Source organism: Barbatula barbatula (genome assembly GCF_947034865.1).
Source record: "Barbatula barbatula genome assembly, chromosome: 8".
In the NCBI taxonomy this organism is placed as follows: Eukaryota; Metazoa; Chordata; class Actinopteri; order Cypriniformes; family Nemacheilidae; genus Barbatula; species Barbatula barbatula.
The window spans coordinates 10,971,673-10,998,022 of NC_136771.1; the positions used below are offsets into that span (position 1 = coordinate 10,971,673).

At 37.2% G+C, this 26,350-nt stretch overlaps 2 protein-coding genes across 2 annotated transcripts; one reads left to right on the top strand and one right to left on the bottom strand.

Moving 5' to 3' along the window:
- Window positions 1-1,802: 1,802 nt before the first annotated feature.
- On the bottom strand, window positions 1,803-11,896 carry cep44 (centrosomal protein 44). Its single transcript, XM_079462098.1, has 12 exons — window positions 11,420-11,896; window positions 11,230-11,326; window positions 10,938-11,028; window positions 8,436-8,583; window positions 4,858-5,004; window positions 4,675-4,776; window positions 4,068-4,232; window positions 3,772-3,984; window positions 3,408-3,474; window positions 3,223-3,317; window positions 3,070-3,104; window positions 1,803-2,885 (listed from the first exon to the last, which is right to left on the bottom strand). Exons 3-12 carry the CDS (start codon window positions 11,024-11,026, stop codon window positions 2,837-2,839), a joined length of 1,110 nt encoding a protein of 369 aa, XP_079318224.1. The 5' UTR covers window positions 11,027-11,028; window positions 11,230-11,326; window positions 11,420-11,896; the 3' UTR covers window positions 1,803-2,836.
- On the top strand, window positions 11,564-18,393 carry fbxo8 (F-box protein 8). Its single transcript, XM_079462099.1, has 6 exons — window positions 11,564-11,853; window positions 13,572-13,908; window positions 14,049-14,175; window positions 14,648-14,766; window positions 14,859-15,055; window positions 15,937-18,393. The coding sequence occupies exons 2-6, from the start codon at window positions 13,580-13,582 to the stop codon at window positions 16,122-16,124; spliced, it is 960 nt and encodes a 319-aa protein (XP_079318225.1). The 5' UTR covers window positions 11,564-11,853; window positions 13,572-13,579; the 3' UTR covers window positions 16,125-18,393.
- The last annotated feature ends 7,957 nt before the right edge of the window (window positions 18,394-26,350 follow it).

Below are 26,350 nucleotides of genomic sequence, written 5' to 3' on the forward strand. Positions count from 1 at the left end.
GACATTTCAACAGGACATTCTGGAGAGCAGAATATCTTTACGCCTTACTAAAAGGGCCAATATGAAGACTGAAGATTATTATTTATAACATATATAAATGCCGTCTGCACGTGACATTGCTAACACATACCCAGTACATATTAACAGAGAAAGCTGTGTGCACATTCCCACCAGAGTTGCTGGGGACTCAAGTTTACTGAGCGCCCCATGTTTATTTTACATCAGGGGAAACCAAGTGGCCCAAATACTTGCCTATGTGCTCATTTCAAATGATAAGATGTTATTGTAGGGCTTTCCAAGAGCATGTGAAAACTGTTTTGACTGGCAGGCAATGGGGATATGGCGGCCAGCCAAAGATAATAACTCTGCTCCTATTGGCAAAGAAAATAAGCGCTGAGAGTGGTATAAATTCGTAATCAAGGGACGGGGAGGAAATTCTTTACGGAACAAAACAATGAATAAAATTAACTTTAATTTAAGGGATCAGCTACATTTTAAAATATTTGGCCCATAAGGCAACTTAAAAATAAAATGTTTGGTTTTATTACTAATTTAAATGTTATACATTAGTAATTTTAGTCTTAATAAACAGACAATTAAAATAAAAATCAGTTTAAGTTAATCTTGAAAAAAGTCCTCTGTAATTCTAATTATATCTTACATTTAGTTCCGTTCATTTCTTTTCGCTTGTGCTCCCCAGCTTTTGAAAATGCTCTCATTAACTTGAATGATTAGCTCAATTAGCCTTGTGCTGCAGGAGAGGTGCAGATGCCGGCATGTCCGCGACAAACCAATCAGGAAGGAAAAGAGTTCATAGACATGCATGAAGAATTGTTAATTAGGTGTGAAAATGAAGCTAATGTGTAGTGGGATCTGGAATGGTGTGGATGACTGAATGGAACGTGGAGAGCTTACATAAACACATCTTATAAAAGACAAGGAATGCAAAAAGTGCTCCCTTTCAACCAATTTACCAAGTCATTTCTCTCATCCCCCTCTCCATACGTTTTTTTTCTTCTGGTGGGACAGTGATTAATGAGAGCAGGGGATGGAGGCGCGGATTAGGGCAGTGCTGGAGAGCAACAGGGCCATGTGTTCAATGACCAATCAGCAAAAACTAATGACATGTTCATTATGAATGGATCTCTGTCTTCATCTTTCATTTACTGTTTCCTTTTTTAAAATACCTGAGCAGGATTATTATTGCAATCACTGGACTAGTCTGCTTGCCTCTCATTCATCCAGCAGCTATGACTTCAACACATTACATCATGGGACAGCCCCAGAATTTAGGATCGAAGTAAGAAGACAGGTTTCCGGTAACAGTCAAACTCTAATAACAACAAACTCGATGTATTCCTGTAGATCAGGTAGAGTAAAACTAGCAAAGTCATGGGTTTGATTCCCAGGAAAAGCAAAAATTATCAAATGTTTCTTTGAAAAACACCAAACCAAAAACATGTCGTGTTGTTTCTCAACGCACAAAACCATTCAATCTTCATTTCTTCGTTGGTTAAAGAGAATCAGTTTTGGTGAGGTTAATTTAATGCAAATCAGATTATCTCAGAGAACACGCTCTCTGTGCTTCGAAGTTCAGACCACACAAACTGACCGCAGAGCTATCTTGATGCTTCCACAGACGTTTGAGAAAGCCAATGAGACAAGGAAATAATGCGATCATTCATGAAGTTGTTTCATTTCAGTCCTGCCTTCGGGTAGTAATGAACCGCTCTGGCCTTCCTGTTAGCAATGCCGCAGTAACAGCATATTCACACAACATAACACATAAAAATAATTTAAGTAAAATTAAAGAGCAAGATTGCTTGCTTTTGTTTACTTACAGTATAGTGTTTGCAATTTTATTGAGCCTCATATGCACCATAGACACACATTAAAGTGCAAAGAAACTCACAGGCTGACACACAAACTTTACATCAGACTTTTCTTTTTTTGACTGTTTGTGTCCAACCTATCTTAAGGGAACCTCTGAAAAAAGCTATATGAACAGAGGTCAATGGAACACTCTATGATTGTCAATCAGAAAGGAACAATCCACTGATGAAAAACAGCATTTTCAGCATCGCCTTGAACAGCAAAGAAACACTAGACGCTAAATGTGTCCTGTGAGACCAACAAGTCAGTCTCTTAAAGTCTTGTTGTGAGCTGTTGTTAAGTCATAGACAGATCTTTCATGTCTCTTACACAAACTAAAATTTGATAAATCTGATCATGTGCAATTAAGCACAGGACCATGCGCTCCTCCCAAAGGTTAACTATCCTTATAATTGTACTCGGATTACTACCAAACAGAAAAGGTTCATAAATAAGCATTTCTGTAGCTCTTCACAAGAGAAATAATGTGTCAAAAGTATTTTTATACAGAACAGTCAGTAAGAATATGGCAAATATGCTTCCCTGTCTGGGTCAACACAATGAGATATATAATATCGGCACTACTAATCACTTTTTTTAAGTAATGTTCCTGAACACTGTCGGACAAATCTGTTAGCATAGTAGGTTAGGAGGATAGATAAAGTATTTTTACATTGAAAAGGTTACACACCCTTAACCTTGTATTACCCTACAGTGTGCTTGACAAAGTACTTATGGGAAAAGGGAGTTTTATGTTACCTTGAATTCTACAACAATTAGACAATATAAACCATAACAAACACATGACTTCCATATTAACAAACAGAGACAGCACCAAGCCATTAAACACTTTTTTATCCAAGTGAGTTCAAAGCAATTTGAAATGGCTAAACAGATTCTTTTTCAGATTGTAATTTACAGAAATAGACCTTAGAGGGCGCCACAGACTCATTTACTTTGAAACTCACATTGTTGGCTCTATATTTTGCAGAATGTTTGATGTATCCTTCATCCTAAAACGTGAAGAGAAATATGTTCGTCCATTGTATGTTTTGCAAATTGTATGTACTTTTATATAGAGACATGCAACATGCTTCTATCTTCTTTATACATTCCGTTAAGTGCAATTTTCTTTTGGAAATTACGAAAAAATGTACATTTATTTAGAAAATACATAAAATAGATGTCAACACTTACATGTTAACTATTCTCTCCAGCCGTTCTTTAATATTCTTAAAATTTGAAGAAAAAATAAATAGTAGACATTAAAAAACTTGTGAAACTGCATTAAACGATTTTCGTGAAAAATACCATCATATTTCAAATAATGAAAGACTGATGGATGCTCACCTCTGGTCCTGTTGGAGGAGGACTGGCTGGAGTGGGTCCAGTACCACTTGCATCAGATGGTGGTTGGATCGTAGTGGAAAAGCAGTTTGAAGATCCTATCGGGACAGATGCAAAGAGAAATTCAAACAATTTTAGATTCATAAGGACTGCATTATTTTTTAAATAGTGATAAAAGCTAGAAGTACCTGTGTCCTCTTTGATTTCACCCCTGTCTATATTAAGATTACAATCTCCATTTCCTGATGTTAATCTCTATTGGAATGGAGAAAATGTTGTGAGCACCAAATACACTGTTAATATAATGTCACGTTATTTTAGAAGAGACTTCTTTTCATAAGCTGCAGGGTCAGCTTTCCATTAAAACATAAAATAACTTACTCATGTAGAAACTGAACCATTATGGTGTTTGATTACTACAAAAACCCTGTTCTCTCAACAGGTTTTCATCACATAATGCAAGAATAAACATCAAAGTGTTTTTCAGGACAATGCAACACTAGGCCTCCATTTCAATATAAACAGTTCCAAACAGATGTTAAACTCTCGAACCTGTGCCGAGGTCAGCGCTAGCCTGGTCTCCAGCAGCAACACTCGACTCTCCAAATTCTCCCACCGGTTGCTCTCGATGACAATCTTGCCAGCCATGCTTTTCTCCAGGGCATGTATCCTGTGTTCCATGAAGGCCAGTCGCTGCTCCAGTCTGCTGACAGTATCCAGAAGCCTAGCCTCCACCCCAGCCAGCATGCTTTCTAAAACACATTTCTGAAGAGACGACGTGTGTGAGAGTGCATTGAACGAGGTCAGAGATGTTGCAGAAGAATGCGTGTGTGTGTGTATATTCTCACATCGGAATCAGTAGGATCAGGCAAATCCTGAAATGGCTCGTTGTCTGTTGGGCTCTTTTCTGTTTCCTGTTCCTGTTGAGGCTGCTCATCTGAGGAGAATTTGATCCATGTTGGTATTGAGCTGCTGCCAAGGTGCCTTTCCACAAGTGGCTGTTTCTGAAGAACCTGAAATGGAAAGTAGTAAAAATACTATGTGATTTAAACATTTCTTTAACACGTAAAGCATTGCAATAGCATGACACGTTTACAAGCTGAATTCAAAGTGCTTAAAAATGTACTATAGTAGCTGAATATATGTCTGTAACATTTTCAATTGTAAAAATAATAAAATAAATAAAATAAGATTTAGGATTTGTCAGAATACTGAAGTTGTACTTATTTGCAGTTTTGTATTTTGTGTATTTCTGAGAGTAAAAACATTTTCATGGACATTTGATCTTTGGAACTGAGCCATAAGATACTCCTTCCTAAAAAAGCACCTAAAAAAGGTAAGTTTTGAGTTCCAAAGAATGCACAAACTGTTAAACTGTAGTCTGATAGCACTGTACTGACTGCCAATGCATGAAAGTAATGTAAAATGTTATTTTCCAGATAATTAAACACTTACCTTCAAGCCTGTTAAATCCAGCGAGTCAATCTCGACAGAAGGGTTATCATCATTTTTAACGCAACTCTTCAATTGAGACCTTCTCTTTGGTTTATTGACAAGCTGCAAGAGAAACTAAATAAATGTTGTGTCTAAAAATTCAGTAATAAACAAACAAGCAAAAACATCTTTGAGATATAGTACCATGCTCTCTTTAGTGAGTCCTTTGTGTTTGTTGATCACAAGGCCGATGACATCGCAGAGAATGGAGACTTTCCTCTCAGCAAAGGCAGACTGAAGGAACTGTTGCTTGGTCAGGAGCGGTTTATAGCTGAAAACATCTCGCAAGACCTACAAGAAAATGCAAGTCAAAGGAAATACAGAAAAGCAGTCAGTGTTTGCCTTGAATTTGAATTATCTTGGTTTTTCAAAAAAAAGCTTCTTAAAGGTCTATAGTGGGGTTTATAGCGGCCACTGGCAGTGAGTTTGAGAATTCTCTCAGTCCTACACTCACCCCTCACTTATGAAACAAGCCGGTGGCCACCACAGTACAAAAAGATGTTGTCGGCTGAGACAGGGTGTCTTCTCATGTTGACGCAGGGAAGAGATCATGCGGGCATTAGAAAGACTGTCGAAAGAGCGATGTCTTATTTATTACATAAAATAAAGGGTCTGTGGATTTTAAGTATAAAAAGAAAGCTAAAAATCAGGACCTGCGTAAATATTATAAAGACTTTCCAGCAGAGACGCGTTAGGACCACCAGGCTTTTAGCGGAGATACTCATAGATATCTATGGGGAGACTTTACAACAGAGAGACGTTGGAGAGAAAGATCATCTAAAAATCACCCCAGAGAAAGTTGCTTTGATTCGGATCAGTATGTGAGTAAAATAATTTTTTCTGTTTGTTAGAACCAAGATATGTTGTTGTTGTTATATTAGCTGTGTAACGGAGCGGTTTTGAGAGTCATTGTTTATCTGGAACCAGTGTGCTGCTTGGATATACTTGTGTCGTCCTCGCTTATTTTATTCATTATTGTTATTATTTGCGTTGTCTAAGCTGTGATAAAGCTAAGCATTTCATGCTTGCATTGCACAGCACGTTTGAGGGCAATGACGTTAAAGGACTTTGATCTGACAGCCACATAGCAGTTAGAAGTAAGTTAGTAGATGTTTTTAAACTGGATTATTTCCTGCAGGGTAGTGGGAGAGGACGTGGATTCACGCTTTGTAGAGCTGTTTGTCCATTTAGGGCTACTGTACAAAACATAATGGCGCAACATGGCGAATGCTCTGTATGTTGATAGAAAATGCTTTTTCAAAGGTAATACAAACATAACGGTTCATTACGAAAGGTCTTTATACACCTCTGAGGAAATAGTTTCATATATTAAATGGCATTTCTGTCAATAGATCCTCCTAAAAATCCCACATTGCTCCTGTAACATGATTGTTCACCCAAAAAATTTAATTCTGTCAGAATTAACTCGGTCAACCCCTTGTAAATTTAAAACCTGTAAGACTTTCTTTCTTCTGCAGAAAATAAAACCCTAACCTAAAAACACAGGACCCCTAAACTAATATTTTGTTGCACAACAAATCAAACGATTTCTGTAGATCTCAATGAGACTTCTGCTCCTGTTAACAGGTAGTTTGGCCCACTCTTCCTGCGCAAACTGCTCCAGCTGTCTCAGGTTTGATGGGTGCCTGCCTTCTCCAGACTGCAAGTTTCAGCTCTTTCCATAGATGTTCGATAGGATTAATATCAGGACTCATAGAAGACCACTTCAGAATAGTCCATTGTTTTGTTCTTATCCATTCTTGGGTGATTTTAGCTGTGTGTTTTGGGTCATTATCCTGTTGGAGGACCCATGACCTGCTGCGACCAAGACACAGCATTCTGACACTGGGCAGAACGTTCCGCTCCAGACTGCCTTGATAGTCTTGAGCACAAGGTACCCTGTGCCAGATGCAGCCCAAAAAAAAGAACACTCCTCCATGTTTCAGTGTAGGTATGGTGTTCACTTCTTTGAAAGTAAACATAGAGCTGATGTGACTTGCCAAACAAAGTGGAGTCCTTCTTCCATGGAGCTCAAAAAGCGAAGGATGGTCTGATCAGAAACTGACGTACCTTCACCTTGGAGTTCAGCTTGTATCTGTTTGGCAGTTTGCTCGATTCTTTTTCTACCATCCTTCTGTTCAATCTGGGGTCGATTTTCCTCTTGCGGTCTCGCCCAGGGAGGTTGGCTACAACTGCATGGACCTTAAACTTCTTAATAATATTTGCAACGGTTGTCACACGAACATCAAGCTGCTTGGAGATGGTCTTAGCGTTACCATGCTTGTCTATTATTTATTTCTGAGCTCCTCAGACAACTCTATCCTTTGCTTTCTCTGGTCCATGTTCAGTGTGGGGCACGCAATGATACCAAACAGCACAGTGACTACTTTTCTCCATTTAAATAGGCTGAATGAATGATGACAAGATTGGATACACGTGTGATACTAATTAAAGAAACTAATTAGTTTGAAATATCACAATAATCCAATTATGAATTATCTTTTCTAGGGGTACCAACAAATGTGTCCAGGCCATTTTAGAATATCTTTGTAGAATAAGCAATAATTCATCTCTTTCCACAGCTTCTTTGCTTTATTCTTAGACATAACAAAGGCATGCAGTTATACATGATACAATAGCTTTTTAATTTCATCACTCTTCAGAAGGAATGAAGCATTATTTCAATGACCTGTAAGGGTCAAATTCAAGCATATTACACAGTAGTTTTCCCTTTAAGTGGATTTAAACCAGATAATTCTGGAATTTAAAACCTCCAAAAATAATCACAAGATCAAGACAACAGAAACAAAAGCTGTAAAAAAGACAAATGGCAAAAAACAAGATAGAACTGCTAAATCCTGCCTTCCTGTTACAACATCTATAATTTTTAGCAAATGCCACCAAGGCCCCCTGCTGACTTTTAAATTACATGACGGGACCACAGTTTCTCTACAGAACATATCACGTGAGTTTAAGATGATCCTGGGACGAGGGCCAGAACTCTTTTAGAACAGCATGAAAGGTCAATGAACAGGAGGAAGTGCAGAAAGACAGAGCTGCGCTTCAGTCCTGCGGCCAAACATCCTGAATCAGCTTCGGGTTAATCTGAGATCAGACGATTTGGACCAACATGAAGGCCACCTCTCTTTTTCTATTCTCTCACTGCAGGAGATGTGAGCAAAAATGGTAATTATTCACCGCTGGGCTGCCAGTTTAGAGGCTGAGTGCTATGCTGGAGAGCGGAGTTACAGATGCTTCAAACCGCGGAGCTCTGGCGAGAGCTGCTTTTCTTATGTGGGAGGTAAACCTCCCAGATTAGGGACGATGCTAATAAAAAAGCTATGTCATTAAAGGCTGATGGAATAATATTATAAATGACTGAGTGGCAGAATGACGCATTTTTGTGGACAAATTTTCATAACTGTCCTCATTACTGAAAGGTTGACTACAGGGCAATGTCTTTAACTACAGGACAAACACCTCCACAAAACCACTAGCACTTGAAATAAAACTATGAACCATATAGAATTCAATTTAAACAAGGGCTGCCCTTCAAGGCATTTTAATAAAGAGAGTGGATATTTTAAAGTCAGTAAAAATTCCTGAAGTGCTTCATTGCTCTATTGGTTTCCTCACTACTGTAAGATGCCAAATGCTTACGTTAAATACAATTATTACATAAAATGTACATTATCATAGGAAATACAAAGATCGCAATTCACCTTGTAGACATTCTCTATAAATCGTAGATCATTCATTCCGGTTAGTTCCACCCCATAATCGACCAGGTGCTCTGCGACTGAGGCAGAATAGGAAGTGAAGGCATAGCTTACTAGAGGAAGACATGCTGACGGATCCCCCAGGGCCAATCTGAAAGATTAAAACACAATATTAGATTATGAAACACAGCCATTGATTTTTAGCACATTTAACCAAAGTCACAAATACAGTCAAAAGGTTTTAGCCTTTTTAGGTTATTTGTTGGCAGCAATAAAAAATGTCTCAAATTGTCTGCAAGCCATCATAAGTGTGTCGTGCTGGGGACAAATTAAGTCATCTTTCTGGATCCCTAGCATATACAGGCCAAATGGATCTGTTTTACCAAAGAGCATGCTGTGTTTGATACATCTCACATCAAAACCTCATCACTGAGCATCTGATGTGCAGCTTGTGATTCCTTAAGGAGTAATAGAGCTGGTTTATGTAAAGCCTGTTTACAAAATAGCTCCGTACTGGAAGGACAAATCTTCAATTCTCAAACTTCAAAACAAAATATGGGACATGAAACACTGGAAGAGACCCTTTGTGGATGTTTATACGAGTTAACATTTTTTAACCCTCAGCCAAAAAGGGGGGAGAGGGGGCTTAGGGGATGGAGGTTTGTAATGAATTACATCCATACACGAGTTACAGCATATATCCTCTGTGCTGACTGCATGTGAATATTTATTCAGAAGAGCTATAAATTCAGAGTCCGAGGAAGAACAAAAAAAGGAATGAGTGTTGGGAATGAACTACTTTTACTAGACCCCGCTTGGTGAAAATCTGTTTTATATTGTTTAGTGTTTAAGTGGTGTTTTAATATGCAAATGATGTTCAAATTCATCAGGCTAGAAAGTTAACAAATTACTTTATATTTTTCTAGTTAAAAACGTAATATTCTCTTGTCACGCTGTGTACACAACTTTTTCCTTTCTCATAACCGATACAGGTAGTTTTCCACATTTACATGTATAATATTCAATGAAATAATGTCTTATTATGTATGATTCATAAAAACTTTCTGCTTCTCTTGTTTTTAGCAAAACATGCTATGAGATTGACAATTTAAATGGTCACGGTAATAATACTTTTGAAGGACTTTTAAGGAATTAATTGATTGGGTTACAGTTTTTACAATTGCTATGACAATTATTTATTTTCCTAAACTCTTAACACAGCAACACACCTAAAACACAGAATTGGTAAACTGTTAATTTAATTCTCAAAATCGCACACTGTAAACTAAACTAAAACAAAAATCCACTAACACAACAGACTGTATCACTAAAACACTCATATGCGTTCTCTACCAACATGAAAATTTAGCCAATCATATCACAATTTCATAAAAAACACTAACATCAGATGGAATAAAAGAAAGGTCTGCCCTTAAACAATATCCTACCTGTTGGTTTCTCGCAAAATCTGTATAAATGCCACTGTGTCCCAGCTTAGATTTGTCTGTATTCATTCTCCAGATTCTATAATAGCCTGTGGTTTATGACAGGGGCTTTCAAACTGGGGTCCGGGGACCCCCAGAAGGTTAACTGTTAATCTGCTTTTTTTGCTGCATGCAATATTTTCAGAATCGTTTATATTTGTATATATCTAGTAAATATTTCCTTTTTTCCACACTCAAAGTGAAATTTATTACAGTACAAATACATGTTGAAATGACTCTTCAGGGTTATATATACCTTCAACAATATTTGTATATTTGGAAACAATATGTTGCCTTCATACTGTGATTTCACATTCACTATTTATCTAAAAAAATATATATGTTTCTTTATACATAACATTTAGGAAGTGGATCCCTCACAAAAGGTTAATCTTACGGTGTAAATATAGACTACGGCATAACTTCAATTTGTTTTTTCTCATTAGCAATGAAATGAAATACAGGAGATATATTTGTGTTCAGCTGTTCAATTTGACTTCAACCTATAAGTTAGGTTTATAGCTTTAAAATGCATAGTTTTGTTGGTTGTGCTAGTTAAATGTGTCCATTTTGTGTCAAAGCAACAAGAAATGTGTTAATTGTATTGCCTACATAGCCAGGTGATGTAAAAACTGTGTTAAGAGTTTAGGAAAATTGTTAAAAGGATTGGAAAAATTGTCATAGCAATTGTAAAAGACTGTAAACTATTAGTAAAAGTTATTAAATTAATGCCTTTAAATATTTCATACCTTGTTTTAACTTTATATAAAGGGAATTTGTTGATAAACGTGTTTTTTTAAGAACATCGTGTTAGACATCTTGAATGGAGAAGGGACGGCTCTTCATAAAACAGTGACGTATTTAATTCTCGTTTGCCCATTTATGAAGAATATGGGCCACTATTATAGTATAATATCTATTTTTGTAAACTAAGCATTAAACAGTTACAATATGTATGAATATATACGTGTTGTTAACAAATTGCGAATTTCACAACCTGATTTTCATCATGGTTTAATACCTTTGATAGTCCACTTCCTTTGGATACTTCAGAGAACGGAGACACGCTTCTAGTTTTCTTAGACACCCTTTAAGATCACCCGTGGCCATATCTGTAATTTCATCAGAAGTTACTAATTAATAACATTATTAATAATAAGATTCCCTGAATTTTACCAGCCAGTGCATCATTAGAGACCACGGCACGCAGTGTACAAATGAACATATTATTTTTATTAAGTACATTCGTTCCATGGCCTCGTTCGGTTTCTTATTTGATTCAAGTGAAACAAAACTATAACAGTATATCTTACCTGAGAGTGGTTGTTATGCTTATAGTTAGACAAAATTGTATTCATGCATCTCTTTTGTTTTTGGCGCTGGCTGTTGCGTATTTGTTATGATTGGTTTCTATGCAGGAGAGAATCCAGTATTTGACTACAGCACATTCACGACTTCGACTAATTTCTCATATAAATAAGTTTAAACCAATTATACTGTTACCTGAAAACATTACACCCGCGTTAAATAAAATGATATAAAATTATTATTGTTGTGAATAAACTTAGCATGTGACTAAAATGATTAATGCTATTTAATCGAAAGTGCAACTTTTCTTCGCTGTATTTCTTTTACTCTGAGAGCATTACGTCACTTCCACTAAAAACAAGAAACGTCAGACTGGCCAAAGTGTTACAGGAGGCGGAGAGAGAGAGAGAGAGAGAGAGAGAGAGAGACAGGAGGAGCGAAGGGACTGATGAATGATACTGTCACAGAGCTGTCTCCCCTCGAACAGCTGCAGGTTTCAGCGTTGGAGTTGTTAAAATGGTTGTCCTGTGCTCCTTTTAAATGACCGAGATAATTTCATCCTCAAGACTGTGACAGATTAGGAAGTAATTTCGTCGCGGCGGCGGGAGAAGTATTTCATATACACAGAGGTGGGTGGTGGTGCTTTCAGAGTCGATGTTGGAAAAATAAAAACAAAACTGGTTGATGCGTCAAATGGGGCAGCAGCCAATTAGAGTTTGAGTATGTGCGCTAATTCGTCATGCTAACCAATCGTTTTAGAGCGAGGCGGGACTTTGTGCTTCAGCCAAACATGATAGCGTACTTTATTCTTAGAAAATATTATCTGTAGAAAACGGAAGATTTATTATTAAATACAACTATTTGGTAGAGCTAACTGATAAATACTATAATTATATGTCTAATACGTCATAGCTGATATAAAAGCTTTATGTAAGTCGTCGGAAAACTTTTCGTTTGTTACAGCAGAATTGTGACATGCAAATATTTTACAAACTACACAGTAAAAATAAAGTAAGGGTTACAGAAAGTTTAGAGTTGTTTTCTTGTAATCCGGTGACCTAAAATATACTCTTAATGTCTTGTATTGTGTTGATATCTCAATTGTTCTTACCATCTTGTCAAATAAAAACAAACCGTTTTGTCAAGATTCACACATGTATATGGTTGCCAGACCTGTTCACTTTCACTTTTGAAAGTGAATATTTGCATAAAATACACCTTATAAAACATGCATTAAAACATTAATACACAAATTAAAACGCATATTAAAACATATTGCATTTAAACATGTTAAAAATAACTGCATTTGCCCATAGGAAGAGCAGAAAGAAATTATGTTTAAGAGTTCATTGACCTCAGACTGTGTCTAAAAATTCCAAAGCGCCTCTTTGATAAAACCAAAAAACAGGTGTCATAGCATTACGTCAGTACTGAGCGAGTGTAGGCCCTATCACGTGAAAAACTAGTTTGAATGAGAAATGCTGTCAGGTTAGAGACTCAGTGACAAGGAGGACAGCTAGACAGCCAGGCAGAGAGCATTCAGGAGTCCATTAAAGATGTGAATAACAAGCCCTACTCCCAGATTGAAGCAGATTTTAGAGAGTGAGGCCCTTGGAGGGAGTCAGACAGGGCCACATAAAAAGGCTTAATGCATATCTCTGAGACAGGATTAGTGCTACTGCAGTGGAGATAAAGCTACCATCAGGTCTTTTATTTCCCAGCCGACTACTGCACACGAGCACTTTTGTTCAGTACGATTATTTAATAATTTAGATAACTAAATAGAAGTTCTAGTTATCTAATTCAAAAATAATGTGCTGAGAGCCTAAAGCTTTAGGATTACTCTGGTTGAGTTTATAGAAACAGAAGGCCAAAGGATAAAGGGTTAATACGTGATACTATCCTTTAACACATCAAATACAAGAGATTATACAATCTAGAAAAGGCTCTCGGTAAAATAGATGCAGTTAAAGCAGGACTGTGTAGAGCGGATATCTAAGACTGCTGAGATTTAGCAGCGTTTACTGCTTTATATGGATTTGTTACATGAGAATTCAAAGGCAGGAACTGACCTAAGACTAAACTCTTAGGAATAAAAGAGTTACGTATGTGTAACATATTTGTCTGCTTTAATACTCACACTCAGCATAGGTATTATTGCCAAGCGGGTCATTTCCTGTTGCTGGTTTATAGCCAAGATGGAGCAAGATTTTACTCATCCATACATCCATTGATAAGAACAAGAGGCCCTACCTGGACAGAATACTAACTACACAAATTCAAAATACTGTTGTCACACCACAATCTTACAAGATAGAAAATCCAACTTGAATCTGAATTTCTGCAGATCTGCAGATGGGTCAGGGTCTGTGGAGGGTGGTGAGGAACCAGCAGCTGCAGCAGCAGTACAGTGAACAGTATTTTCTCCAGCGGGACAATGAGAGGAGCAGAAGGTCAGGGGAGCACTCACTGGCTGATCCACTGCAGCAGGTCCGCACACCCAACACTGACATCAATCACCTGCTGCGTGTCCACAAGGGCAAAGATGACAAGGGCTTCATCGACCTTGAGATGCTGCCCCCCGAACTCAGCATCACTATCCTCTCCTATTTGAATGCTACCGAACTGTGCCTGGCCTCCTGTGTATGGCAGGACTTGGGTAATGATGAGTATCTGTGGCAGGGGTAAGTAACATGCTGTTGAACTGCACAAAATTACAAAAAAGAAAATAAACAGATTCATGTTTATGATAGATTTATACGTGTATCAATAAATGGGGATTGGGAATGCTTATTGTGTTTCACCTGGAGTTGTTTGTTTCTAGCTTGTGCAAGTCCACTTGGGGTCACTGTTCCATATACAACAGAAGGCTCCCACCTGGATTTTCCTATAGAAAACTTTACATGGAGTTAGATGAAGGAAGCCTAACCTTCAACGCCAACCCACAGGAGGTACTTGCTTTTGTTTTGTCTTGCCACATTAATATCTCTATTATGCGTTATCATATTCACAATGTGCTTCCGAAATAAGTTATTATTATTGACAATTACCTGCTCTACCCTCTAAACTTTCACATAACCCGGCACTTCTCATACTAAAGGCATAATACAGTATATTATTTCTACAGGTTTACCTAAAATGAATTAGGGTACATGACACACCGCTAGATTAAAATGAAATTGATGGGTTTTCCCTCATGCAAGTTGCACTTAAAACAGGATTTCTGTCCAAAGGTGCATCTGAATGTCTTTGACTCCCCATCATCCATGTCTTAGGTTAGATTAGTGAAGCTTTAGTTGTCCACTTAAAGGACATGCGATATCCTTGCTCTGGACTAAACCGTGGTGTCTGGCAAAAAGTGTGCCCCCTCCTTCTCTTTTTCCTAATCCCCACACCCTGTTTTATGTGGGCTCTTTCATTCAGGGTATCAGTTACTTCATGTCCAGAGGCATTCTGTTGGACCACCCGAAAGAAATTGGCAAGTTTATATTCTATACCAGAATGCTAAACTGGAAGATGCTGCGGGTTTATCTTGATGAACGGTTCGTTGTTTTTCTTTAGTTTTCTGATACATTAAGTGAATTAGCTGGGATTCATTCTAATGTCTATGCGCTGGGTTGATCTATTTTTGCAGGCGGGATGTCCTGGATGAGCTAGTCACGCATCACAATTTTAGCAATCAGTTCCTGCCTAATGCACTGAGGGACTTCTTCAGGCACATCCATGCTCCGGAGGAGAGGGGCGAGTACCTGGAGACCCTAATCACAAAGTTCTCTCATCGTTTCTGCGCCTGCAACCCCACGCTTGTGCAGGAAGTGGGCTTAAGTCCTGGTGAGTGAACTACAGACCAGTCCTAAAATATGCCAGATCAGCACTTATATAGTATCATATGATCTACTCGGTTTTTGTGACACTAAGTTCACTGACTGTTTTGACTAGTTTTCAAAGTTTACAGCTGCTCACATGTAATGTCAGATTTTTGCCACAAGCAAAAATTGAAGCTGAAATACTGGTGCCAAGATTGGTACAAGCAAATCACAAACTGTTTTAGGATTAGAGCTGTAATGTGTTGGTCTCAACCCTCTGGTAATAGGTGTGGGTCTGTATAATGTTTTGTCTGTGTATGGAGAAAGATGTGAGAAATCCTCCTACTTGTACTTGAACACTGTTATTTGCCTCCAAAGCCAAGCTAAGCCCACTGGCTTTAAGTGATAGTGTTGTAAATTACTCATAAAGCTCACACTCTAGGCCAAAATCTCACATTATTGCCCACTAACACGTGTTAAGTGTTTATTCATATGATTGATTTTTTTTAACTCTTCAAATTCTCATCATGGGGTAAGAAGGCATATAAAATTGATAATCCACCCAAAATGAAAATTCGATCATGAATTACTACAATATTACTACAATATTCAAAATGTCAGAGAGAAAGAGAATACTTTTTCCTACTATGGTAGTCAATGACCTCATTTGCAACATTTTTCCCAGTATCTTTTTTTGTGTTCATCAGAACAAAGAAATTAAACAGGTTTGGAACAACTTGAGGATGATTACAGAATTGTTTTTTTGGGTGAAGCTTTAACCTTTGGTTAATTCTTTGATAGATACAGCTATTAAAGCCTGTAAACCTTTCTGCTGTTTTATCTGTAGTAGCTACTATGTAAGTTCTAAACAGATAAAGAACACACTTTTCTTTTGTTGTTTTGCAGATGCAGTGTACGTTCTGTGCTACTCCCTCATCCTTCTCTCCATCGACCTCACCAGCCCTCATGTAAAGAACAAGATGTCCAAAAGAGAGTTTATCCGAAACACACGACGGGCAGCTCAGAACATCAGCGAGGACTTTGTAGGCCACCTCTATGACAACATCTATCTGATTGGCCACGTGGCAGCTTAGTCTCGGCGGCACATGACATGGTTGCCATGTTAAACCTTAGCGACTGCACTTGGAAGAAATTTGTTTGAAGCTTGGAACAACAACCATGTCAGAACAGTGATGGTCATTTTCAACCCTTGAAATGACACCAAGTTCATTGCAATAGGAGCTGAGCAAAGGAAGTGCAGCAATGTGAAGCATCAACAAAATACGTCAGCTGTTAGCAGGCTAACATACTAGCAGGGGTAGTGACAAATGTAACCTACCACAAAACGCTTAACCATGCAAAACCATGTAGCTAGCTGAAGATCTATAAAACAAGTCAGTCAGTTGAATGTGGCAGTTACAGGGCTTGCATCATGTTAATAAGACATCCATTTCTTCCTTATTCTGATATGGAAACCTCTCTCATGAATGTCAGCTTTTTACCATATTTATGGTCAGATTCCAAGGAAATGTTTCTCTAGTTCACAAGCCCCACTGATCTCTCATTCTATCCGCCATTTTTATTCATTGTTCCCACAATAGCCAGACACCATTTTGCTCTTGGCTTGGATATCAATTGTCCCGAAATTAATGATTGTGAAGAAACTTTATTTTATTCCAGTGCACTACAATTTCTTTCCACTCAGGAAAGTCAACAGCCACTGTAATATCAAAGCTTTTACAGATTACAATGGCACAATTATAATAATGATAATGAACAAAGGTTTTTTATTTTAATTCTGTGTGTGGTTTTCTAGTTTTAGGATGAGTTGTGTATGTGCATTGCCGCATATATCTTCTTTGGGAAGAGTTAAACACAAGCACTGAATTTTAATTATTTAACATCTGTTGTAGGTTTGGTACATTTCTGTTTATCATTCTTTTTGTTCATTGACTCACCTTCCCAATATTCAAGTGTATTTTTATAGAATTCGCCTGTAGCATCAGCCTAAAAGAGCTTTGGTAACAGATATGGTAACATTGCAGATGTTTTGAAAATACATTTAGAAATTAGACCAAGTATTTTGCTGAAAATCCTGAGACTTTTTTTCTTTTTCAAATAATTTTATGAAAATCAATTTTAGTTACCTGTTTGGTCTGATGGAAGCTTTTTTCCTTTTAATTCAAAATTTTCCAGAATCGGGTGCCAATAGTGAGGATTAAATACTAAACTAACATAAACAATAATAAGGAGAATTATTCACAAGCTCTGCATAGTTTAATTTAATGTTGAACATTTTATTTGCACATAATGTAAATATTTAAGTATAGAGATTTATAAACAGTAAATTTATTTTCAAATATTTTAACTAAGAGTTGTGTTTTTCTCAATAGAGTGAATTGCTTTTTGCACTTTTTGGCATATTTACCATGTTAGAACATTAACAAACTGAGCACTAAACAAGCTGTATATTTTTTGTGATGCCATGCCAACAAAAGTTAGCCTATATAATAATGGTTGTTGTTATCCAGTGCTCATTTAACTGTGATTTTAATAACACGTTACTACTGAAATTACCCTGATTCTTGTTTCTCATTTACAATATTAATCATCCATTACATATTTATCTCGCCAATGCAACTCTTTTTGAACAAATCTGTATTTTTAAATCAGAAAAGATTTGTTTAATATAGATTGCATAACTATAACACTGGATCAATGCACTTCAAGATTGTATCAAATAGGATAATTATAAATAAACCTTTAACAATTATTCTGGCATTAATATTTGCGTAGTCAAGTGTTTTTGTTTACCGGGTAGGCTATTCTTTTTAATTAAAGAAAGAAAGAAATATATCTAAACAGTTGGTCAGGAAATTCACGAATAGCAGGAAAATATTATTTTAATATCTGAGATTGAAACTAGATTATGCCACAATAACAATTTAAGGAGAAAACGATTACATGTTACGACCTACCTACATTCTTGGTCAGACAATAATTTGAACATAAATCTATCGATTTGATATGACACAATTTATTATCTCAAAGGCAAACCGCACTCAGAAAAACGTGACCGTAAACAGCGCGTGACTTTTCTTTAGTAAATTTAATTTTGAATTTTCATATTCGGAAATCGATGTTAGTTGTCTTTATATATAAATAATTAATTTATACGAGAGTTATATATGTGTGTGTAAAGTAGGCTGACCAATATCAGATGGCTATAAGTCAGAAGATTTATTTTCTTATTTAAGAAGGAATGAGTTTAAATGAGTTCAGTTCATTTAATTACATTGTCTAATGTCATGAACAAATGAATGGATTATGTTAAATAAATAAAATATTTAACTTTAATCAAGTAAAAACAAAGTGGAGGCTGTTTATTAAAATATAAAGTAAATTATAACAGGACAATTTTATGTGACACGGAATTCAGTTATGGATAAATAAAATGCAACTTAATATTTTCTCTTTGTCCATGTTTTTATCAAAGGCTTATCACTTAAAGGTTGTTTATCGTAAATTCTAAAAGGACATGTTTATGTGACACGGAATTCAGTTATGGATAAATAAAATGCAACTTAATATTTTCTCTTTGTTCATGTTTTTATCAAAGGCTTGTCACTCCAAGCTTGTTTATCGTAAATTCTAAAAGGACATGTTTATGTGACATGGAATTCAGTTATGGATAAATAAAATGCAACTCTATATTTTCTCTTTGTCCATGTATCTATCAAAGGCTTGTCACTTAAAGGTTGTTTATCTGAGGTGACGTTATGTTTCTCAGGTCTAATGGCAGAGTTTTGGCTATAATTTGGCATGATTGATGAAGTCCTTGCGTTCGCTATGACTGCATTTCATCAATACAACCGGCTGAACGACAGAACGAGCCTCTCTGACGCCTAAAATTGCATCTGGTACCTGACACCCGACAGAAAATGAGAAGACCTTGGGATTTCGAGCTTGTAAAACTGTTTTTAAAATATAAAAAGCTAACAACTTTAAATAATATTATATGAGGCCTATGTTGGAAATGTATGAACTTCCATTGTGTAATCTATATTTTATTATAATTAATTTGGAATTCAAGTAAAATAACAGTATGAGAGTATGAAGTTCTAACATAGAAGAAGCGTCGTGAGTAGTGAAATTACTTTAATAATTAAAATCGAAAGCTGACCTTAAACCTCTACAAGACATCACGAATAACAGAGCATAAGAGCTCTCGTATTATTATTTTTGTAAAGAATCATTTTAAATGTTTGGTATTTGAATAGTGTTTCTCTCACGCAATTCGTTCGACGTCATTGCCCTGCAGACGCCAAACTTCATGATGCTCAAAACGTAGAACCAGAACTGCCCACTCAAATGTCTCCGCTTTTTATAGCAAATGCCTTAAGTAATTGGAATTTTGGTTTTAGTTTTATATTAATGTTTATGGTGGAGCCATGGAAAATCCTATTGACTCACATCTGCAGTCTTTGAAGTCGATATATTCAAAGTTCTCTTTGTGTTGAGGGACAGGGCGAATTTGGAAGGTCGTGATGATAATGTCTGTTTTTTTTACTTTTTTCTGGCTATCGTCTAAATTTGTTACGAATAACTGAATTTGATTTAAAAGCTGGGTAAAGCCTTGTATGCCTAAAACATACTGCATTGCGTCAAATCTCATACTAACTTACCAGCGCACCTAAGTGTAAGTAACCTATGAATGTAGTGTATGCAAATATAAAAAGGGGTTTAAGATTATTAAGGCCAGCTGATGGGAAATCGGCGCAGTAACGTCAGGTATAGCTGCTCTGTGTGATGACGGCAGGTTGTTTAGGCTGGTCCTCTCTCCAGGTGTCCTCCTCTATAACGTGGGTATAACCCAGACCCTGCGCTTGAGGACGGGAGTGCCCCTGTTTCTGTAATTGTTTCCTGTACTCCCCCCAGCGACCACCGCAATACCGCGATGTAAGTTTCTCTACTAAATAATCAAGAATTTCTGAGTGAGTGACTATTTAGGTTGATTGACTTCCTTGGTCATATATCATCGTTGAGAAAATGCGATGAATTAATTTTCTTGTCCCTAACTGTTCAAGATGACGCCCCTGCAATTTGCACATAGAAATATTGCAATGCATTACTTCTGCTTGCTATGCATCAAATTATGTTTTTATAGGTATGGTCATTTGGATGCAGGAGTTATTGCTGTGTAGCCTCGTGAAATATGTGCTGTTGATGACACATACTTTTGTAACTGCATTGCCTTTTGCCTATTAAATAGCTAAATAGAGTCCATAATAGCTGTGGTGCATTAAAAAGTATGATTATATATTATTTATTTGCATTGTGACTTCCAATTTGTATTAAAAAATAATAGTGTTTTCTCGCTTGAAAAATTACAATCGTTTTATAAAAGCTACGAATCATGGTGAAACATTTACATTCTGCTTATCTGGACGTAGGCCTGTGAATATCGTTGTTGGCAAAACTAAAGACAAAGCTCGTCAACGTCTTTTATCAAACCGTAGCCTTTTATCTCAGATGGTTATTAAAGTGATGCGCCCTCTATTGCCCTCCTTTGATCAAAGTTTTACGAGCGCACATCGTATGATCAGATCAAATAACAGTGGTTTGGATATGAGCTAAGCATGATGCCTGGGTCCCAGACTGTGATGCGAAGACAGAGTCTTCTGTCATTCACACCATAAAAGCCCTTGACCATCTTACAGCTCTCCACAGATGTGGCACAGCTGTGAGCTTCCTCCCAATCCGGCCCAAGTGCATTAAACGCTCCTGAGAGCTGATTCTTTACCTGTCCGAGGTGAGCTTTTCATGTGAGACACCACTCTCCAAACGCCCTGCCTAAGTCAGCAGTTATTGAAAATAATCTTCAACATTACCGAGGCCATGATCGCAGAGTATGTTTTATGGTTTGTTTATGCATGAGACCGTCTCTCTTTGACAGGGGCTGTCCACTGTCACATCGTGCCATACAGAGCGCTTGACGTTTGCTAGTGTCTGACACTTGTGGGAAACACTTATTCCAGGACTGGAGAGCCGATGGAAGACATTCATGATCATGTACCAACCAATACGGACTTCTGGGCGGAATTAAGTTATAGTGGATTTAAATAAACATAGCGTAGCTTCACTTCTACCTTTTCAATCTTTTTTTGTATCCATGAAACAGAACAGACGTGCGGCCCATAGAAAAAAATGAGCACTTAAAAAGAAATACATAGAATTTTGATTTAAATTAATTCAGGGGACATATTTAACGAAGTTATTTATATATTTAATGCAGTACTTTCGACTTGTTTTAATTAGCCTAAATCTGGCATCTCAGCTCACTATACCTCAAACCAATGTCAAGCATTTAAAAATCTGTGCAAATGAGTTAAATTCACGAATAGCCTACAATCTTTGTTTTGTCATATAGTTCAGTTTGTTAACATTAGCCTAGAACGTGCTAACTCAGATACCAAATGAAATGATAAATTAGTAAAAACTGTATAATTCTTTCTTGGCTCAAAATAGTTTGTCCCATTTTTACACGTAGAAAAACAACTTCTGCCAGCTCAGGTCGGGATCATGGCTTTAACTGGCGTTACAACTCACTTATTCGACAACACTCTCTTGTCTGTTCTACCCCAGAAGATCCCTGGATATCGTTGGCAACCATGAAAACCGCGCAATGTAAAGTATACATTTACCGATTGACTTGTGAATGTGTTGTCTGTCTCACAAACAACTTGGCATTTGTCACCCATGTCCTATGTTAGCATGACATCAATCCCGTTTTGTAGGGAACTCGTATAAAGAATGCGGACATCATCTGCCCTAAACGCTGTTCTTCAACAGCGCTGGTGAACTTGGGAAATCCTGGCACTTGAATGCGCAATATGGCGCGCCAGAGCGCAGGGCCAGCAGGGTCAGCCCCTCTCTCCGATGCTAGGTGTCTGGCCCTCCGGCTCTCTGGCTACAATAATATCCAGTGGCTCCAACGCTTGAGCCTGGATAATGCATCTGTCCCAGACCCGTAATTACAAGATCATAACATTTCCCCAGCCAGCACCCAGCACCTCACGCGGATCCCCTTCGTAAGCTGCGTTCATTGAGCCAGTGTCAAACAGTTTGATCTCTGAATACAAAAGTGCTGGAAACAACTACAGTACAAACACATTCAAAGTTCACCGTTTGGAAAACAACCATCGCCATATGCTCGTGCATTGTGTTAATCTATTTCAAACCACGAAGGTTGCACAAATTTGACTATTTCTCGTGATAGGTTGCGATTTTTCTGTTCAATCTTGGAGACTTTCGCTTTGTTCTTCTAATAAAGATGCAATTCAATAGCATTTTGAATGTTCGAATCACGTTCATCAGCATCCTCCAATTACGCTTATCTCATTTGTCACAATCAGATCACGGATTTCATTACTTTGTGATACGTAATTGTTGAACAATACATATTGTTTCGATGAGTTGTTTTTCTATATTTTTCTATATTTTAGTAGATATGTTTTCTGTGTCAGTTAAAGAAATAGCGATTTTTCTTGGTTGACTTTAATCCTAAAAAAAGGTTTGTGTATATGGAGGCAGAATATACATAAATATACAAAATATACATAATGCAAAAAGAACTGCCCATTTCTCTCTCTAAACGGCTCATCACAATTGCCTATTGAAATATAAATGAATAAATAAAAGCGAAACAAAAAAAAAACATCTGCAATAAAATCTAATGTAATGGTGTATAGAATAAACATGTGTAATAACAATAAATAAAAGAGTACTAATACAATATTTTAGTAGCTACTTCGTAAAATAAAAAATAGCTATATTATTACAAATACGTATAATTTTTTTAAATGGTGTACTTGCAGTTAGTCTGTTGTACAATCACATTTAACACTCACATATTTGATTCGTTCAGGTAATGCAGATATTTAGAACAACACGTATTTACCATCTGCCCTTCCGTGAACATGAACCAATCAAAGTTTTCTTTTTGTAATTTTACAAAATTGTATTTGGGCCACAGTGAGTGAAGAAACGATTGGGGTGGATAGTTATCACTCAGCAATGAGAAAGAACAGGGTCGTCTGCAGCTCTCCCCTTTATGGCTTCATCGAGGATATTGAGTAAGAATGTCAAGAGTGGCTTGTCTAAAAGATTTATCACCAGGGATGAAGACTGCAAGTTCATTCTGTATAATTACAAATGATTGCACACACTGTCACAGTATTAGATTTAAGTGACTTAAAGAAAATGAGTTCCGGGAGTGAAAACGGATTCAAAACTATTTTATTTTGTTTTACTTTTCTATAATAAGTGTTGCTGCTGTACAGGACTATACAAAACGTGCTGTCAACGTTGCGTACAGTTTATTGCTAACAAATGAAACATTAAACACATGGCTAAATCTTATAAAATCAAAACAAAATGACAGTTGTTAAACCACGGCAAGAGATAATGATAATCTTCAACATAATCTTATAAAAACAAGGTTTTTTTCTTATTTTCATACAAAATAAACTAATTAATGCGTTATAAAAATGTTTCTCACGCAAAATTGTCTTGTTGTAAATAATAAAAACAGAAAATAATAGAGGCGAAACATAACTGGAAATTATAACACAAATGCCCTTTAGCGTAATTGGGGTCAACATTTAAGGGTTATTTGTCGATTCCATGTCTTTTTAATACCATGTTTCTTTTTGAAACCGTATTTATGACTGTAAATGTGTGCCAAATCGTAAATTATGCTACATTACGGTTTTATTACAACGTGTTATTTAAAGCACTTTTTGGGGTATGTTCTTGTCACTTTACATTTTGGTTAGTTAAAATATGTATTTTATATGTATTCATTATCTATTGTGGAAATTGCATGAATGTCTGATAATAACGAAGGAACACGAACCTTTTTTTTAAATATGGTATTATATAATGTTGATAAACTTAGGCTTTGTATATTGAGCAGACCTTTATTTTACTTTTTTTATATGAAATATACTTTTAATATATAAATTTTATAAAAGACTATTCTATAATATAATTGAGCTGTTAACTTCAATATATTGGTGTAATGCAAATATGGCATGTCCGTGCCTTATATAAAATTGAGAAGGTTCACGAAGAAGGTTCACCTGTAGCTTTAGGGCCATAAAACCACTAGGTGGCGATAAAAACCCCTTCAAACATGTGGTTTGGGGGAGGGCTTTCAGTCTTTAACATCACCCTAAACTAAATCAAAATAAAAACAGGTCACCATAAAACCACATGCAATGAGAATGATATAAAAAGAGAAAATTAATCTGGATGTTGACCAGCCTCCTGCAGTCATACACAATTGTAAGCGGTTCAACTGGAATTTTATTAGAATTTGTCCAAGACTACGCATCATGATGGCACAATCTTACCTTTCCTATACTTTTGCCCATAGAGCACAGCTGTTGCAGGGAGTCCTCTCACTCTTCCAGCTCTCTGTCCTGTAAGTGGGCAGGATTTGAGAAGGACCCTGGTGGCACAGGAAAGTTGTTTGATCAGCCCAGCCTATTCTCTCATCACCCCACCTCTTTGAACTGTACAGTTGCCATGGATGAAAAGAAAATCTAGACTTCCCGATTTAAAAATGGCACCCTAAATTTAAAGAACAAATTCTGCCCTCTAATGCAAGAACACCTTTTTACCTTTAAAACAATCCTCCTTTTTGTCTTTACGTACTCAACATAAACATACTCGACATAAAGTTTTCAGCATATTATGAAGATGCAGCTAAATGCCTTGCTCAGTATCAATTGTTTTGTTCACTGCATTGACCGTAGTTTTATTGCAGCTTCAGACACTAGCTGTTGTAAAGTTAAAAGTGAACTCCTGTACCTGGATTATGTTGCCTTTTGATGTTTCTCTCAGATGTCCCTGGACAACGTATTTATGCACACACACATTCACTTGCACATAGGCCCTTCTGCCATCTAAAGGCCAACGAACAAGGCAGACCACCAACAGCCACAAGCAGAGACTGTTAGGCTTTTTATTGGCCTTGACCGCCTAGTGGCTTGGAATCCACTGTGTAAATTTTTTTGTCGGTGGTGGAGGGGGGGTCACTTCAGACATGTATAATATGGCCTCTTATGGCTTGGGGGACACCGCGAGTAGTAAATCCAGGAGTTTTTATGGCGTTCCGCAATATGAATAGAACACGGGCAGTTTTCAATTTCCACTCAAATAAAAGGCAGAGATTAAACAAACGGAATCTCAGACATGTTAAATAGCACTATTGCTATAGTTTCTGACATCACGCATGGACAATAGCATCAAAGAGGACAAGGAGCTCCGTGAGGGCATATCTCATGCTTTCCATTGTGTGTCCTCTGAGAATTGGATCTGGTGACGGATGTCTGATTTCATGGAAAAACAGAGGGGCAACAAGAAGAGCGTGAGGAGGGAAGTCAAACTACCTCTTTAAAATGGTGGAGGAGTGATAGAAAAAGGAAAATAACAGATGATAAATAGAGGAGATAAAATGCACTACAGACACACATCCAGGTCAAAACTTCCATGATAGTATCCCCTATGCCATGGGTCTTTCCTCCGGGATGCCGTTATTTGATACAGAGACCAGGCCTCTGAAACAACAGGGTGCCGGCCCATTCACAGGCTCTGTCCATCCCCTTGGGTTACTTTTGCCATAGAATGAAAAAAAACAGATGCCCGCTTTCATTTACAGGTTGGCTACATCGAGGTAAAGGGATTTTTTGCATCTGATGGTTGTCAAGGTTACGCTAGGAAACCAACTAGTGAATGTACTCTCAATTTTCATGTCATGTAAATTAATTAGTTTCTGAAAGGTTGTGCAAAACTACGTTTCCCACAAGTCTTTGCGAGGCCTCTCTGTTGAAAGCTGCGGAGGAGACGCCAATGCTAAGCAGAGCTGCTCAAAAGGGTGTTAGCACCTGGGTGGTAGAGCAACTTTCCCATGTCATAACAGCTTTGGCAGGTTCTGTCACACCGATTACATAGCTGTAAAAATACTTAAAATGCACTGCATGAATTGCAACAGATTTATTTGCGAGCGGCGATAACGCTGCCTCCGTGTTCATCGACACAAACCTTCATGACACCTTGACTGACAGTTCCAAGTATGTGCTGTCACTGCAGAACAATGGCCATGCAAAGAGCTGCTAAAAGGATGTTTGTCTGAGTGGATGACATCAACCCAGACACCTCTGTAGACACTTGAAGGTGATACTCATATTTGTCGAAACTCACAAATGTCTCAAGAGATCTCGATAGTGAGAAGGATATGAAGAATCAAGGGACA